Source organism: Lipotes vexillifer, unplaced genomic scaffold (genome assembly GCF_000442215.2).
Source record: "Lipotes vexillifer unplaced genomic scaffold, Lipotes_vexillifer_v1.1 scaffold31, whole genome shotgun sequence".
Lineage (NCBI taxonomy): Eukaryota > Metazoa > Chordata > Mammalia > Artiodactyla > Lipotidae > Lipotes > Lipotes vexillifer.
The window spans coordinates 5,305,932-5,325,333 of record NW_006792454.1 but is presented as its reverse complement, the minus strand read 5'-3'; the positions used below and the strand labels follow the sequence as shown (position 1 = coordinate 5,325,333).

Sequence of the window (19,402 nt, the reverse complement as noted above, 5' to 3'; positions counted from 1 at the left end):
GCCTCCACTGCACAACAAAAGAATCAGCCATGCACATATAGATATCCTCTCCCTTTTGGACTTGCCTCCCACTTAGGTTACCACAGTGTATTAGGTAGAGTTCCCTGTGCTATTCGGTATGCGCCCATCAGTTGTCTATTTTATACATAGTATCAGTACTGTATATGTGTCAATCACAGTTCCCAATTCCTCCCACCCCACCCCTTTCCCCCTTGGTATCCATATATTTGTTTTCTATGTCTGTGTAAGCCTTCTTCTCTTTCATAATCAGAAACCAAACCAGAACCAGAAGATGTTATCTTTCAGCTTTGTTTTTCAATACTTAAATCAGTTCCCCTTCCATGGTAGTCAGATTACTGTGTGTGTAAGGAGCTTGCTACTACTGTGATTAATAGAGGAAACATTTTTTTCTTATGAGGTCATCATGGTATAAAATTACCTTTGAAAGCATTCCTATTTATAAGAGATGCCTGCCCACATGTGAACCCTGTACCACATTCTTTTGGTTAACTTGAGTTTTTAATACATCTTAGATTTGAGTATGTGGCCAAGTAGTATTTAGTTCTGCAATAAATAGTGGTCCCCCAGAGTTTTACAGTGCAGAAGTTGTGCGGCCATACACGGAGGTCCTGGAAGTATTGCCAACATGCCAACCAACCACTATGCACTCAATGTAATGGAAATGAAGTCAAAGCGTGTGTGCAGAAAAAACAGGCTGAAAGTCCAGCTTACATGTGTGATAGGACAAAAACACCGATCTTCTGCTGACTATATGACAGGGCTTAAAGCATTCAATGCCAAATGTATCCCAATGTCCTATGTGGCTATGACTGGAAGCAAAGTAGTTCCAAAGGTCAAAGTTTCTAAGGGACAGTGCCAGAGGAACTGAATTGGCCAGTGACCACTTGGTATTCTGAACTCATCTGACGTGAGGAAGCTAACCAATTTCTAACTTTCCCCCATCTCTACCCTCAGTAATAATCGTGACCACCATCAACATAAACTGTTTTATATTTGTCAGAAATTGTTCCAAGGGCTTTAAATACCTTTACATACTAAATCCTCAGAAGCCTTATGAAACAGATACACAGAGGTTAAGAAACTTGCCCAATTCCGGTTCCGGCGTATGTGTTGTTAACTACCACCCAATACTTCTTGAAAGCACAAAAAGGCAACAGGGACATCTCCTGACCTGAAGAGAGACACCAAGTCAGAGCTGCAAAGCTCTCTGTACCATCTCCTAGATGGAGCTGGAGACCTGGCAGAGGCCAACCACACAGGACCAGGAGGAAAGCACCTTCCAGCTCACCTTCTGGTTTTGTTTTGAAAGTCCTGAAAGTCTACAGAAACTCATTCACAAGAACTATTCTACCCTGGGTCTCTGCAAAAGGGAGGCTGTCCCAGGCTAAGTTGTTTGACCACATGCCCTCAGTTACACTGGCTTCTCTACAGAGGCTGGGTGCCAGTAGTGTATATCTGGAGTGGTCCATGGGCAAGTCAGCAAGGAAAGCACGAAAAGTGGTTCTCATTTGCAAAATGAAACCCCCTTTCCCTTCTGGGCTCTGTAACTAGACCGCCCAAGTACTCAGGCTCTATAAATAGAAGCTATTAGCTTGGCAAAAGCCAGTGGTCTTGGGGGAGGTACAGAGACACTGGAGACAACAATATTAGAGCATTGCATTTGGTCCCCAAAGTGGGATTCAACCTTAGGAGAAGAATGAGAATAAAAACTACTCAGTGTCCCCCACGGTTTGGCCAAAGTCTCCCAGGGAAGAGTCCATACAACCCCAGATCTTGGACCCACTGAGGCAGATTCCTTCAACACTTTCAGGTACCTGATCTAGATATCAATCTAGAGAAATTTCTAGCTAAACCCTTTTGATCAGAGCATAAAATAACCTTCACTTGCAATCCACCTCTGAAAACAACTTTATCCAATATAATAATTTGTGGAATGCATTTTCAGGACATACACCAAACAGGCAAGAGCTACTAGCAAATTCATTTACTAGGATCTTACTCCTGATTTTACACTTGACAGACTTAGTAAACATAAGAGAACAAGGCCAGTAGAGCATCCAGTCCAAAGCCTTGATTTTTAAAATATGCCAGTCTGAACCTGGAGAAGGGAAATGAATTCTCTGAGGTCACACAACCCAAGCAGCTATCATGGGAAGAAATATAGTTCCAAAGGTCATGGATCAGACACGGTTTCCAAGGAAGAATGCTGGAGGAACTGGATCGCCTGATGACATCAGCCAGTAGGAGGCTGACCAACGTCCAACTTCTCTCCATCTCTGTCCTCTTTTTGTCCAGAACTCTTTTTGCTAAACATAACTATACTGTGTCAGCCATGGACAAGGTGAGGCCATCACCCTGTGAGAACCTTAAACACTCCTTGTCAGGCTCTTGCTAGGAACACTATTTATATATCGCAACCGTCAATGTCCAACCATATACCCTCTTATTAACAGGCCTAGTATAACTACCATGAACTAAGAAGATTTCCACTTAAATAATTTATTATAGCTGGCAAGAGCTTACTCCCATTTGAGAACAGCACAGCTTAATTCTGAACTTATGACATTGTACCTAATGATTTCCCTAATGCCCAAATTTTGCTACTGCTTGAAAACAAGTTTTGATGTGTCCCAAACGGCAACTTCCATTTTTGTTGAGCACCTGAGCCTCTGTTTCTTCAACTACCCTTGTCTGGATTGGGGCACGGAGTCATTAGGGAAGGCTGTTCAGAGGAGGTGAAGCTAACTATATAAGATATAGGCATGTTTGCAGGAAATAAAAACTTATCTGTATGAAATAAGTTCTGGGTTTTTTTCCTCAAAGTAAAAGCATAGGCACATATTCCTCTGGTCTTTTTACTTCCATTTTCTCATTAGCAAGATTTTAGCAACTCTCAATACATTAGCAGGTTCTTCCTCCACTATCCAGTCTTGTAATTTACAACTATAAGTAGGGAGAGAAACAGCTCTCTCAACCCGCTTTACTCACTAGAACATTTCCCTTCTTCATGCTAAGTAAAGGGTTGGCAAACCATGGCCGGTGGGCCAAATCTGGGCCACTGCCTGTTGTTAGATTTTTTTCTTTCTTAAAAAAAATATTTATTTATTTTTGGCTGCGCCGGGTCTTCGTTGCTGCGTGGGCTTTCTCTAGGTGCGGCGAGCAGGGGCTACTCTTTGTTGCAGTGGCTTCTCTTGTTGCGCAGCATGGGCTCTAGGTGCGAGGCTTCAGTAGTTGCAGCACCTGGGCTCAATAGTTGTGGCTCATGGGCTCTAGAGCACAGGCTCAGTAGTTGTGGCGCACGGGCTTAGTTGCTCCACGGCATGTGGGATCTTCCTGGACCAGGGCTCGAACCCGTGTCCCCTGCATTGGCAGGCGGATTCTTAACCACTGTGCTATCAGGGAAGCCCCCGTTGTTAGATTTTTAAATAGCTGGAACAATTCAAAAGAAGAAGACTATTTTGTTGCACATAATAACTATACAAAATGCAAATTTCAGTGTCCTTGGGTAAATGTTATTGGAACACAGCCATGCTCCTTCATTCAAATACCACTGATGCTTGCTTTTGCTCTTCAATAGCAGAAGTGAGGAGCTGCAGCACAGACCACAGACGCCCTCTGGCCCACAAAGCCTAATATATTTACAGAAAAAGTTTGCTGCTCCCTGTGCTAAGGTTCTACATTCACAAAGGCATGCCACGCTGAATCTACGGATGCCCATCATTTCACCAGCTGTCTCAGTCTTTAGAGACAAGATACAAGAGAACTGAAAGGCACCAGATTGACTAGAATGGGGCTATTGTTTTGAGGCATCCGAACATTACCCTTCCCCATTGGAAAAGGAGCGGTCACTGTTTCCTGAACACAGGAGGCAGCACAGGTGAAAAACACAGCATTCTTTGTGGACTAACCAAAGGACTGAAAGATATGACTTCACAACATCAGACACTGCATTATACCAGATGCTGTCACAGGGACACAGTAGCAGAGTTTAAGAAAAATAAAATGGACATCTTAAAATGGAACACAGACAGTTTGTGGGTTTAGTGATCAAATACTAAATAGATGAATTGAGCACCCACTTAGATACGGGCTAACTTACACTGGTTATGCAAAAGAGATGTTAAAATGTCATATGAAACACGAAAATCTTTCAAATTCTTAATTTTTCTGTCACTGAAATTAAGAAAATGTACCTATTAAGAATGAATGCACACCCGCTTAAAGGACAGGACCTAAAGGAGAACACCTAACTAAACAAATCACAGAGACACGATGAAAACAGTATCCTGGGAAAGTCTGTCTGGCAGTGAGATACAGGCCGGTCCAATAAGGGGATGTTTTAATAGTCCCCTACTGATATGGAAGAATTAATGTACCTGTCCCCAGATTGCTCTGCTTTACAGCAGTTACCTTATGTACTTGGAAAGCCTGATTAATGAACTGTGTGTTGAAAACAAAAATAAACAACACATTAGGCTGAGATTGCCCCAATGTATTTTTTTTTGTTAATCTTCTTAGGCATTTACCTTTAATGAACATTGGCTTGGAAACATGCTGCGAACACGTACCTGAGAAGAAGCTAGTCTTCACTAAATTTCAGGATAAGCAGAAAAATGTCTTCAAAGCTCATCTTGTTTGGGGCTCCCACCCATCCTACAGTTCCACACCAGCAAGTGAGTGTCTCAGTACCGTAATCCACCCCTTCTTTTACCACCACACCCATGAAGAAGACATTCACGTATATGACAGGTGCCCACGGTGCACTCAGGGATATGTGAAACTCTGAGCTTGCTGGCTGGGACTTTACTCCCTTCCCTCCCATTTGGGATAGATCACTAGAATTCAAGAGAGACTGACATTATTAAAAATGACATTAGTAACAAATTACTTGCCACAAAACTCGAAGGAGATGACAACCATTGTGCTTCACACAGAATGTGGGAACCGTGGGTTTAGCCTCTCTTTAAACGTGGGCAGTGATGGGGAATTCAGTAATCCCCAAGGCTCTTTTTTATTTAAAAAGCTCCGACAACAAAAAATTCTTTCTTATGTTGAGTCTGAATCTATCTCCCCATAGCTTCTACTCGTTAATTCTAGCCGACCACTTGGGCTTAAACAGAAGGATCTAGCTCCTCTCCACCCAATGACTACTTAAGTATATGGAGATAATGACCATGGACGTTCTCCTGTAGCGCTTCCCCCACAGGCTGCTCTGCAAACAATACATTCCCTCACTCGTATAAGGAATGACAATCTCTCCATTCTTTCTCAACATCTGCTTGCCTTAAAACTTGCGGCTGCCCCTCCAGAAAAATTCCATTCTCATTAAAATGGTCTACAGCCATGCTTTCAACTTGAGGACTCCTGGTTTCAACAGCAGGGATTTCCCATGATATTTTTCAGGCTGCTAAAAGAGACACTGTACCCCTTGGCTTGGACTTCTTTCTACATTACTTATATACACAGAAACAAGAGAAAAGTTCAGGATTTAGCTCAGGTGCCCTTTCTTCTAGGAAGCCTCCACTCGTCTACGCAACCTGAGTTAGGTCTTCCATGAAAATACTTCCCAAGGCATCAAGCACCATGTTCCATAAGACACTAATCTATGTGTCTATTTCTTCCATCAAAACTGGAAGCTCCAGTAGGCAGGAACTGTACCTTAATCATCTTTGTATTCCTGGTGCCCAGCAGGATGCCTGCCACATGGACGCATTTACAGATATTCCATGTGAATTAATGAACATACCCACACACCACACACACACACACACACACACACACACACACACACACACACACAATCACTGCAGCAACTGATGTAAATTTCGAAGAAACCAGAGGTCCCTCAAATTCTAGTGCTTCCTCTTGATAAAAAACATCTGCAGCTTTTCAAAGAAAAAAAATCCACACAATGTCTGTACCACGGGAAGAAATTTAGTCTGTGAGGAAGCTTGTAAGCAACAAATACCATTTAAAATGAACAAAGAAACAATTCCATGCAGGCACTTAGGAGGAGGACAGAAATGGTTACAGGCACGGTTCCTGCAGCCACAACACAGACGAAGGAGTCCACCCAGTCAGCTCCGGGACGAGAAGGCTACAAGGGCTAAGAGATGCACATGGTAATTTTACTGTATCTCAGCAGGAGAGTCGATACGGTGGCTCATTACGGAAACAATCTCTAGGAATACCCACTTCTCTCTCCCAGTAGTGCTGTGCGATGCAAACCTCTAATGTATCTCATTTTGTTGTCTCACTGCACCTCTGAGAACACAGTGGAAAAAGGTCTCTCTGCTCTAAATGCTTGATGAACAGGAAACTGACCGTGGAAAGGTGCTTCTGCAGGTTTGGGGACACTGAGCTAAAATGTTTTTGTGCGTAATAAACATAGAAACAGAACAGATTTGGAGTCCAATTCTGAAGCATGTGCTTTCCAATTAGCACAGAAACCTCTACCTTTAATGTGAATTTAACATGAGTAGAGATAAGGCAAAAGATGTGTGGAATGAAGCGGAATAAACAATTCCCACACCTCACTAAAACCTAAATCTCTCAGTCTACTTAGTTATAAACCCAAATACAAAACCACAAGTGTGTTCTTCAACCAGCAAAACCTTATTACGGTAATATCTAGATTTTGAAATAAAAGCTTCAGAAACTCATTAATTTCTAGGAAACAGGAGAAATAAACCTTACCAACAGACTCCGAGCGACGCCTGTGGGTCTCTGCCTGAAGTAAAATATTTGTAAGATCCTCTTCTATTTCAATTACTTTGCAAGACTGGCATGGATTCAAAGGCTCAATTAGTTGTTCAGTTATAAACACTGTTCTCCAAATTTCTTATTCTTTTCAATCTCATTTAAGAAACAGAAAGTTAGTTTGTCTCAGTCTAGGCAGTGGGCTACCGAGCTTATTACCTTGTGTCCTGGCAGAGGCTGAAAGCAGGACTCAAATTCTGATTCCTTAGTCCTAAATTCCTAAACACCTGCCCAATCTGTCATTAGTGACAGGGCACTGGCCACGTGGAATATTATACACTCCCTCCAGGGTGGGGATGGGAGGGAGACATCAAAGGATAAGGGGGACGAAGGAAGACTGGGTGTAGACAGAGATTGGTGCAAATGAACAGACCCACAGGGATGCTCATAAAGAGGGGTGTGGAACTATGGGGACACTTGGCGAGCAGAGGAGTCAAAGCCAAGTCATTCTGAGCAGGTGCGTCGGGTTCTGGAGACTCATTAAATGTCCTATCAGTGAGGCTCCCTACTCTATCAGTGAGGTCCATCTCTAGAACTTAGCCAGAAATACCAGCTAGGTAAATACTAAACAGTCTCATTTCACAAGACTCCTGTCTCTCAGCAACTCACCTTTTATTCAGGAAGTCAAATGTGTCCAGTTCTCTCTCTCTCTCTCTCTCTTTTTGAAAAAATGTTTATTTGGCTGCACTGGGTCTTCGTTGCAGCATGTGGGATCTTCAGTTGTAAGCTTGCAGGATCTTTTAGTTGCGGCATCGGGATCTTTAGCTGCAGCACATGGGATCTAGTTCCCTGACCACGGATTGAACCTGGGCCCCCTGCATTGGGAGCACGGAGTCTTAGCCACTGGACCACCACAGAAGTCCCTGTCCGGTTCTCTCTTGCTTGCTGTTTCCTCTACTAGAAACGCACTAGGCTCTGCTAACTCTTACTCATCCTTTATAGCCTCACTTAAATATCAGGAAAGTCTTCCCTGACCACCCTATGTGGGTGAGTTTCCTCTGTTCCAAGCTTCTCTAGTGCCATGTTTCGTTACCCTTGCCACACTGGTCAGTATTTGTCCAATGTCTGTCTTCCCCACTAGATTATGAATTTAACGCAGTCAGGAATCTTATCTATCCTGTTCACTAGTATATCCTACATGCCTGTCTCAGAGGAGGTACAAAACAAGAATTTGTTGTATTCATCAATGAACTCTTCAGAAGAAAAACTGAAAAAGGGCAGAAAGTAAAAATGTGGTTTCTGGGTATCACAGGCTTTCGCCATCCTCTCTGTTCAAGTGCAGGGTTTGTATTCCCAGATCCTTTACTCATCCACAATTTAAAATCTAAAATAATTAATTGCACAATGCAATACCCACTCTCCATCATAAGCCTATGTATCTCTTTCTGTGGACAGTCTCAAAGTGAAAGAACAGTAAAAGAGAAAATACGGCATCTGTCACAAGAAAAATGAAAAGGCTTACTTTGTTCACCACCTCCACTCTCACTTGTTGAGAACCTGTTATCTTTTAAGGAAGAATGTTAAATGATTAAAATATTATTTTTAATCCTTAATGAAAGTCTCTGAAGAACGAATTTGTATTCTCCTTTTACATTTATGAAAATACAGAAGCTCAGAGCAATATGCTGACTTGTGCAACAGGCAGTAGAAGTGGAACTCAGGCCAAGGTCAGACCGGCTCACCACTGTGTTCACTACACATGCTGCCTCTGGCTGGCACAGTCCCCTCAGGAAAGTTCTCAAAAGCTAGAAAGTGACTCAAACTCTCCTCAGAACATTTGGTACATCATTCCCCACCTTCTCCTCTTTTCGTCCCACCCCAGCGCAGTTCAAACACCAGCTCCACGTTGCCCCTATTTGGAAAAGTAATGATAAAATCCATTATGACATTTCACCTTCATGGAGGCTTTGTTCTTAGGATGGTTAAAAAAAAAACCCAGATACTTTACATTTTCTGTTTCAAAGTATACACTAAGAGGAGAGTACTTTTAAGAATAACAAAATGTATTCTCAGGTGCCAGCGGAGAATGGTTTCCCCTTTCCTTTCTCTCTTCTCCACTTAGTATGCTGGACAATTTTATGTCAAGGGAACTCTGAGTGATGAAGACTCACCCTTTCCATCTCTTTGAAGTCATCATCTAGCTTGGTTCCTTCAGCTCCTCCAACCTTCTCACTCACTTTCTGTAGAAAATAACCCAAAAAATGAATTATAAATAAATTTTCTTTTAAACATATGTGTCACAAGTTCTAAGCACTTTGACAAACATCATCTAATACAATCTCATAACTATTCTCTGATGTAGGTGGGCCGTCCCATTTTCATAGGAGACGGCTTTGGCTCGGCGGATATGAACAACTTACCAAAATCCATGCATCTGGTAGGTACTGAAGCAAGAATTCAAACTTATATCTTCTGATTTCAACCCTAGTGCTTTCTATTATATAAATCATCACAGAACTATCAAATCACTAACGTTTTCGTTTTGAAAGTTCCAAGGGAAAACAGCATCATACAATAATCATTTCCCTCTGATAATGGATCTAAAATGCTACCTAGGTAGAAAATTGCTACATCTTCAACCTAGTCCTCAATGGGCTGTTGAACAGATAATCACAAGCATTTATCAAACTGGTATGAAAAATATCAGCCTAGCCGATCTTCAGATAAAAGGACTTAAATAGTAGTCTTATAAATCTCCCTGTAGCTGCCTACATCCTTATATACATAAGATAAACTATGTGGAAAGATGTTGAGGGTACTTCTTTGCTACCCAATCAATTCCCATTATCATACATTTTATTTGCATCAATTTACATATGCCAATGGTCATTTTCCACATGTAGAATTCATGTTCATTAAAAGATTAGATATTCTATTCTGTTTTGAAATAAAGGCTCAAATTAAGTCTAATAGAAATTATGAAGGGATCACAAGGAAGATACTTTAATTTCATCCAAGACAGGAAATATTAAATGCTAAAGACACCAGAATTTCATTCCTCTTAAAATAACTGTAAAGGTAGTTAGATGCTTTTTACTAAGATGTCACTGTGCTACGTAAAGTTATCATACACAGATACTGAAGTACAATTTTTCATTTCCTTTAATAGCCACTGTGTTGAGGGTCTTTGCAGAGGATCCCCACCATGGCCAGACCTGCAGCAACCTCAGTAACAACTTGGGTCATCCAAGTGAGCTTGGGTTACCTCCTTCTAAAAGGGTCCTGGGATACATGGCTCCATCTTTCTGGCCGTGGAAGCTCTGATATCCCCTTATAGGGGGCTGAGGTATAGTCCTTACATGCTCTTTCTCTAACTCCTGCATTCTGCCATCAGGAAAACCTTTAGAAGAGATCACTCTTGGGAAAACCAAGAGTCTGAATTCTATCACCACTCTGGCCCAGATTTCACCTCAGCAGCACTAACAGAAGGAATATGCTATGATGGAAGGGCATGGCATGGACTGCCATGGTACACAGAGTTGTTATGAAAATAAATGGCATAGTAAATATAAAAACCGGTGCGTGAACCTACAAGACATGCAATATATCCTAGTTCCGTTCTCTTACCAGTAAATTGTATATCTGATTAAATACCCTGGCCTTTCCCATCAGTTTATTTAACTGTTGTTTCATACCTTGAGAAGAATCTAGCAGTTTTCATTAACATAATACAATGTTAGGCAGATAAAGGTCAATGATTGAAAATGAAATGTTAGTAAAAACAATATTCACATCTTTAACTTGTATAACTGGCTCTTTCACTTGTACTTTATCATCAGTATGCATACCATAAGAACTATGTAGAGCAGATATTATTCCTATGTTGCAGATGAGAAAACTGAGGCTTGCATAAGTTAAACTGCCTGTCCATGGTAGGGATCTTTAGCTAGGAAGAGGTGGAACCAGGACCTGGAAGGCAATTTTCCCAAGTAAACCCTAGGTGGTTTTGCATTTGCACCACAGCATTGAAGAGCTGTCCGTGGTGCTGGCCATTTCTGCCTGAAGTTCCTTTAGATTCAAAGGGCCAGATGGCCAGAGTTAGATTCACTGCTTTAACCTTCGGTCCTTGACATCAGCACTCTCACTTAACCTGTATCCTAGGTGATGATGGCTATCAATTATTTCAACAGTCTGCACAGATCCAGGTTTTGTGTAGCGTCACTATCACCAAATCTAAAAAGCCTGTATCAACTGTGATCTGGCCCAGAAGTCAGCTTCTTTACCTACTTTCTTACAGATGTTTACCAACCCAGAAATGGGGATGGGAAGGCCTTAGAATTCAGTTTAGAACCTCCTAGCGGAATTCCAAGTGCCAGTAACTTAACCTGCATGTTGAGGTTTAAGTTATAGAAAATGAGGAATAGAAGGGGACTTAAAGGTTATTAACATCGAATTTTCCCTATCACCAAACTAATTTTACTATGATTTTTACACTGATTCCCTCCCTTTCACTTTGCTCAGTGATGGCAGTTATAGCTCATACTTAAGCCCCTCTTGTGTCTTATTCTTGAAGTATGTGGTTTTCTGTTAAATTTGGGCTGGGAAACTCTAATCTTGTTGAACTCCTGCACAATAAAGAAATATAAGATACACAACCCCGACTCAACTGTCTCAGTTCTACCTGTCTGTTTTCGATGTCACAGAACTCACTATATCACAAGGCCCCATTTTAGTTAAAGAGGATCACTATAGATATACCCCTTCCATGACCTGTGAATGAGATATCTAATTTTCATTTGCAAAACTGTCACAAAAACCAAGCAGCTGAGAAATGTCTCCATTTATAGTAACATTAGAGAATCCTGGTAACCTTGGGTTAATCACATTTTGGCCATCTCTAAGCCATAAAATATGACCTTCATCAAAAGCACAAGGGCTTATATAATACTTTCAATCCCATATTGCTCAACTGAGAGTAATTTTAGTTTCCTCCCATTTTGCATCCATTAACAGGTTAGCACCACAATTGCTGGCTCTATATCAAATGGGATCACACTGGCCATTAGTAATTTAGAACTAGTCCTGGTAACTCACATGGAGGACAACTCAGTCAGTCCACTGGCTTTAACTATTTGGCTTAAGTACTGAGGGGGAGGCAGGGGAAGGCAGGAAGACAGAGAGGAAGGGAGAAAGAGAAAATATGAATCATTTGAGCTGCTCTGAGAGAAACAGTTCACCAAATATACTGAATGAAGCTAACAGGTAGATACTGGTCCTGGTCTGATTATTTGGTTGATATAAATTTTCTTATCTAATTAGATTCACAGAAAAAGAAGAGTATTCAAAACGACATCCACATTGTTCTCTGGGCTACTTTTTTCCCCCAAGTCACAAAGGATCTAAACATATCAAGGCATTGAATTAAACAATGTGTTAAATAACAATCTTCTCACTCCTTAGGAGTATGCCTAACATTTTCTCCTCCTGTTCTTTAAATAACATTACTAAAACTTCTATTGCCTTTCTGTATAAGAGTCAAGGTGAGGAAGACAGGCTCCCTGAGCTCATTTGGCCAACGATGAGTTTTGTTTTCCTCACCTAGCACCATTTATTTAAGAATAGTTTTGCCCTACTATTTTCCAGTGAGGTGGTTCCTAAAACCAAGATTTCATAGAACTGAATGATTTCCGATGCTGTTTAGTATACTTTAGCTAATATGCTTGCTTTTTGAGAAACTGATCCCCTATTTAAATAAATATCAGCAAAAGTTATCTGAATCAAACAAAACAGTACAAATGAGTCGATAAGCCCACCTGTACTGTCTAAAAACAACTCTTCTGTTCAAAATCTTCAATTGTACCCATGTAGCACAACACTGAGCTTACACTTTTTTTTTTTTCCTTTTTTGCGGTACGCGGGCCTCTCACCGTTGTGGCCTCTCCCGTTGCGGAGCACAAGCTCCGGACGCGCAGGCCCAGCGGCCACGGCTCACGGGCCCAGCCGCTCCGCGGCACGTGGGATCCTCCCAGACCGGGGCACGAACCCACATCCCCTGCATCGGCAGGCGGACTCTCAACCACTGTGCCACCAGGGAAGCCCTGAGAGCTTATACTTTTAATCTTATTTTCTATTACACTCTCCATATATTCTGTATTCCAACCAAACCGAAAATCTCACCTTCTTCTTATTCTTCATTGTATTCCTCACAACGCATACTCAGTAAAAGTTTGTGGACTGAACTACAGTGTAATTTTGTAAATGTGAATGTTAAGACGACTGAAAGGAGGCATAAAGTAAGGCAAACAAGACTGATTACCTCACTCAGGGTTAGCTTTTCTCTTCAAAAAAAGAAAATAAATAATATAATCAACTCACGTTTCAAATTAAGTCTTAATTCTGAGTCTGCAGTAGTGTTGCCTCATGCTATTTTTTTCTATATGCCAAATAAGAAAAATGTCAAGGGAACCAGCAGCAGGAGACAGTTTAAATAAATGACCACTGTTCCCACCTCAAAGGATGCCTCCGTTTTCCAACAATGACTCACCCTCTCTCCCACATTAACTGTCAACTCTAGGCAAAAGACACTCCATTCTCTAGTTGCAGCTCTGATTCTTCCCTGCATTGCATTTCAATCAAACACTGAAGATCCAACTACCGTATCTCCAGCTACTTTTTATAAAGGCCTCCTTGAAAATCACATCAGTGAAATTCAATAGACTTAAGACCAAATTGATTCATACGTCACTGCCTAATGTCCCTGCAAAGTTATTTACTGCAAAGTTATTTACTGCCTAATGTCCCTGTTTTTGTTTAGCTTTGTCTCATCATTCATTATACAAAGCCAGGTTTCCTTAGCATCCACCAAATATGCTGTGTTAATTCCTTCTGCCTTGTACCTGTACCTATTTCTCTTTTCTTATTTTCAAATCCTACTAATTCTCTAAATTGCTCACCCAGATTTCACCTTCTCCATCTTCATCTTGATTGCCCTAGATGGAAGTTACTGGATTTCCTGTGAACTCTTAATGAAACACATCATCTGTTGGACTCCCTGGAACTAGCTACTTGATGAGTAAAATTGCTGAGAACTTCTGCTCGTCTTATTGTAAGACGCAAAAGGTGGGAATCACGTCGCATGCCTCTTTGTCTGAAAACATCTGAGACTGCAGTACCTAACACAGTGTTTGCAGAGCAGACAATTTATCAGTTGAAAAAAAAAATGTATCTCAATGAATTATTCTAAGACAAAAATAAATTGAAGGAGGACCCTTAACTATGAGTGAGCACTGGTTCTCAGTCTCCTTTCTGAGACTCTTACCTCCCCTGTAAAGTGTAATATCTTCTTTGCTGTCAACAGGCAAAAAAATAGAAAATTCAAAATATTGTTTTCCCAAAATTTATAGAAAGGCATCACCTATGATAATAAATAAAAGAAGCCCATACTCTGAATCTTAATGAAAATTCTTTAATTATTACTCATTGGTTAGGTCCTAAAAATTAAATGGTAATACTTGATGACATACCCAATATTCAGAAGGAAACAGAAAAGTCAAAATTACAGCAGTATTTTCTTGGTATCTGGCTAAATACAAGTAGATCTTGTTTTTCCAGATGGTGGTATTTCCATGTATGAAAGGCAGGGTGGATACACTTTTTGGGATATAGGTTTCACACTAGTTTTTCTTAGCTGTCATTAAATTGGAATGCTTAAATGCCATGATATTTTGAAAGTGAATTTCAAAAAATATATATTTATTTTTCCCGTCAAGAAATGTTGTGTTCTTCCTTAGAAAATGAGTAAAGGCATTTTCATCTATCTAAATTGAGTCAATTGAGCTAACTGTGCTATTTCTCACTATACTGAAGAAAAATAGAAAGGTTCCTAAAAATCTAAAAACTAGTGATTTCCCCCGCCCCCCCGCAAGAATTCAAAAGAATGACGAATGATTTTCTTTGAATGTCTGGAGCCACAAACTTCAAAATGAGTTTAGGTGAGCTAAGTTCTTGGCCTTTTCCCCAGCTTTCAGCCTATCCTGCTTCTTGTCAAATACTATATAGAAAATGCAGAAATTAATTTGCGTGATGTTCTCTGAGCTTCTGGTGCGGTTCACTGGAGTTAAAAGCAATAACTTTCTAAGCCCTGTTTCCCTAAAGTGAGAACCTCCCATGGACTATGTGGCTAATTACTTACACACACCCCTCAAAGGGAGTTGGTAGGAGAGGTATCATGCAAGTTTCAGTTCCTGCCTGGAAACATAGTTTATACTATCACCTACAGTTTCATTCACAAGTGATCCTATTTCTGTCCTTCAGAAAAAAAAAAAAAAATGTTTTAAGTATATAAAATGTGCAGAATAAAAAACCAATAACCACTTCTGTATTTTTCAACTCCCCCAAATAATCTAGTTCCTCATCAGATAAGGGGTAATTTAGCAAGGGGGATTCACAGAACGGGAGAGTATTTCCATAAAGTTTCCCATCCTGGCAATAGGGGAAAAAAATACACATTTTCATAGTCTACTGCAATAAGCCACCAAAATTGAACAAAACATAAAAAGACAGTGTCTGCTAAAAATAGACACTAAGACTTGGGGCTAGAATTATGTCACGCAGTATTTTTTTTTTTTAATTCTGTTTAAAGCTCAGTTATAAAATCCCTTGAGAAAAAAGCAGAACTCAAAAAGAGAAAAAAAAGGTACTAGTAATTCATTTGGGATGGGAAGCCCTTTTTTGTATGTGTGAACTGAAATCACAAACTTCTCTGGACCTCTGTTTCCTCATCCACTAAATGGGGCAGGGGTAGGGTGTGGTTAGATAACCAGAAGAGTTCTAAGATGTCTTCCAATTTAAAATTTGATGTCTATTTGTATTATGGTTAATTTGATGAGTCAATTTAGCTAGGCTATAGTACCTGGTTATTCAATCAAACACTAATCTAGCTGTTGCTATGAAGATATTCTGTAGATGTGTTAATTCCACAATCAGTTGAGTTTAACTAATAAGATTATCCTTGAAAATGTGGGTGGGTTGCATCCAACCAACTGAAAGGCCTTAAGAACAAAACTGAGGTTCCCTGGAGGAAGAAGAAATTCTGCCCCCATATCCTACTGTTTCTGTTTCTCTGAAGAACCCTAACTGATGCAATTTCTACCTGCTGGAGTGCTGTTTATAGCACATCAAAGGTAGATAACAATTAGGAAAGGAAGGAAAAGAGAAAATACCATGCAAAGTGTTTGAAGAGAAAATGCTATGGAACTCTCCCCATTCCCACCCCCAGATTCTCAGATTAGGGTGATTTTGATGCAAATCTCCTTCTAAAATTAAAAAAAAAAAAAAGACAATAAATCATCTTTAGTAGGAGATGCCCATAAAAAGTAGAGTAACTGACAGTTGCTGGGTCTCAGCTGCAGGGCAGGCAGCTCAGAATATGCTTCATTTCTATCACTAACGCTTGGACAGCCTTCATCCATCCATTCAAGGTAGGTTCCTCACCTTTGCAGAAAGCAAACATCAAGGACAAACTGCAAGCCAATGGTTTTTTTTTTTTTTTTTCGGTACGCGGGCCTCTCACTGCTGTGGCCTCTCCCATTGTGGAGCACAGGCTCAGCGGCCATGGCTCACGGGCCCAGCCGCTCCGCGGCATGTGGGATCTTCCCGGACCGGGGCACGAACCAGTGTCCCCTGCATCGGCAGGCGGACTCTCAACCACTGCGCCACCAGGGAAGCCCCCGCCAATGGGTATTTGAAGACACTTGAGAGACTTCCTGCAAGTATTTCACACATCAATACATTCAGCTCTCTATATAGCATTTTACATCACCAAATGTGGCAGCCAAGCTCTATCCCGAGATTAAATCCTCCTTTCTTCCTAAGTCAAAGAAAGCTAGCACCATGCTCTTAGCTGTAGTAAGCTTTACCTTAAATAACAATAAAGAGAAGATATGAAGAGACCTCAGAGATAATCATGAAAGTGGATGGACAACCACTTGGCACTCAATAATGAGACACCAGATCCACCATCTTATACAGAAAAATCACTGGCCTGCTAATAGAGGGATTCAATTGGGAACACAGAATAACAACACAAAACTCAGAAAGATGGATCCCTGTCTGAGATATCAAGTTTGGTAACTCATACCAAAAGAAATTCCATCATCTGAACCAAAAATGTTAAAAGCACCTTAGTGACAAGGCAGATACAGATTTCATTTATAATCTGGGCAGGATTTCCTGAATGCTCAGCATCTCGTCACCACCTAAGGAGACTAAGCCCTGACAGATGCACCACTCTGCTTCTACCTCAAGCTTCAAGGTCTGCTGCCTGCACTGCAGCCGACCCTGGAGATGCACACCTGGTAGGCTCATGCTGAAGTTGGAGAAGGAGACGTGGAGGAAGCTCCCCTCCCCGTCAATCACACAAATTCCTGCTTTGCTTTTTACCCATTATTTCTAGTATTAGAACTTTGAGTGTCCTCTGCCCCTGCAGGGTATATTTCACAGGCAAGTCTGCTGCAACAGCTAGAGCATGTGTTCAGAGTAATGTCACTGCATCCCACATCATCTAAGAGTTAATTTGACCCCTTCTTTCCCAATATGCTTTTAAGGTGTGGAAAGAAACTACTCACTTCACTGTCCCATTTCCTAATGCCTCAGTCAATTCTGTACCGACAGTTATATTTCTCACACACACACAAACACTTATATAAACACAAACATGTATGTGGGAAGTATTTGGCATTCCTCCAGGCTTAGAGTTGCTCAAAGTTATACATTAAATTGGGGACAGGGTCTAAATACAATTCCAGCACTCCAAACTGGCACTACTGGCTTCCTTTCCTTTCAAGTTTCTGCCCAGTGCTTTTCAACCAACCATGTGGGAGACTTGCTCTTGAATGAGTTGACTGATTGCAAAGCTCTGATAAAAATTTGCCAAAAAATAAACTATGGAAAGGACACAGGAAAGGATGCCGTCTTTTTAATTCTTCTCAGGCTTACTGATGTGCTAATGTCAGCTAGGGAGTGGTGGACACAGGGACCCTGAGAAGGCTGTCCTCTTATTTGTTCAATTGGGACATGAGAGAAGAGATGGAGGAATATTTGGAAGGGACTGACTTAAGAAGAGGCTGGGCATCTTTTCATGACAGGGAAAAGTGAAGCCAAATATGTATCAAGAAGACACTTCCTAAAGTCACCTCCCTAAAGCTCTAGGGGGTAGGGAAAAGAAAAATAAATTAAAAATTTTAACAACTTTAGTGTGATATAATTTGCATGCCACAAAATTCACTCACTTAAAATATACAATTCAATGATTGCTAGTATATTTACAGAGCTGTGTGATCATCACCATAATCTAATTTTTGAACAGTTTCATCACACCAAAAAGAAACCTGGTACACATTAGCAGTCAGCCCCAACTCCATTCAAGGCCCCACCCCCTGGCAGCCACTAATCTACTTTCTGTCTCTATGGAAATATCTGTTTTGGATATTTCATATAAACGGAATTATATAATGACGTGGTCTTTTGTTTCTGGCTTCTTTCAGTTAGCATCACGTTTTCAAGGTTCATCCATGTGTGGCAGGTATTAGTACCTCCTTCCTTTTACGGTTGCATAATATTTCATTGTATGAATATACCATATTTTCTTTGTCCATCCATGAGGTGATGGACATTTTGTGTTATTTTCTAGGTTGATAACCTTGGGCAAATCATTTTACCTCTCAAGTTTTCTGACATGTGGATAATTCAAAGCCACCTCACAGGACAGTTATGAAGATTATATAAGATGACTGAGTAGGTGCTTTGTTGACTGTAAAGCACTTCACCAATGCAAAGGATTAGTGTCGTTACTCTGTAAGAACCACCACGTGATTCTGTTACCTAAAAGTAACACGGTGACGTCACAGACATGGCGACTGTAAGGTTGAGACTTCCAAAATATGTCTACCCAGGACTAACTTGTGGTAGAAGGAAGACACAGACACTTCCCAAAATCCAGGCCAAATAAAGGCTTGAGGGCCATTAATACATACGGCATCGACCCAGATGAGGACCTTTAAAGAGCAAAATGGTGTTCCTGCGGGCACTCGTTACCAGTTAAAGATGAACTGGAGATTTACATTTCAGAATGCAATGCTATACTGAGAACCCATTTTTCAGAAGTGACCTCTTAAGTTTTCTTATCAAATCAACTCACGTAGCCAGAGTTCTGTGTTATATCGGTTCATGGAGTTAGCAAGTAGAGGTTAAGTAGGAGAATGTGAGAGGAAAGTGAATACATTCATGAGGGCATGCAGTATGTTTTTTTCTTTGTGGGGGTTGGGGGTTTTCTGGCAAAATAAGGGATTCCAATTCTAATTTGAGGTGATGTTGCAGGAAGGAGGGAGTCTGGTCACCCCTCAGAATAGAAGCACTGCAGGAGTATAAAATTGTGTTTTTGTTGGGACTACATCATCCCATGGGTACCTGTGTGTGCTGGAGGGTAGGGAGAGGAGCAGGGGTGGGGAGCACTGAGGACGTGGGGATGAGATTAAACAGATACGTTATGGTCAGACAGCCAGGTCATACCAGAGACAGGACTGAAACCCAGGTCCCTTGATTCCCATACTCAATAAAAATCCTGTTTTCCGGGCTTCCCTGGTGGCGCAGTGGTTGAGAGTCCGCCTGCCGATGCAGGGGACAC

General features: G+C 41.0%; 1 protein-coding gene across 1 annotated transcript in view; it reads right to left on the bottom strand.

Annotated features, from left to right (window-relative positions):
- The window catches only part of SH3GL2 (SH3 domain containing GRB2 like 2, endophilin A1), a 215,552-nt gene that overhangs the window by 59,541 nt on the left and 136,609 nt on the right, over positions 1–19,402 (bottom strand). Inside the window, exon 2 of the mRNA XM_007465655.1 lies at positions 8,892–8,960. Within this exon, the coding sequence (XP_007465717.1) occupies positions 8,892–8,960 (69 nt within the window). The remainder of the gene's footprint in view (positions 1–8,891; positions 8,961–19,402) is intronic.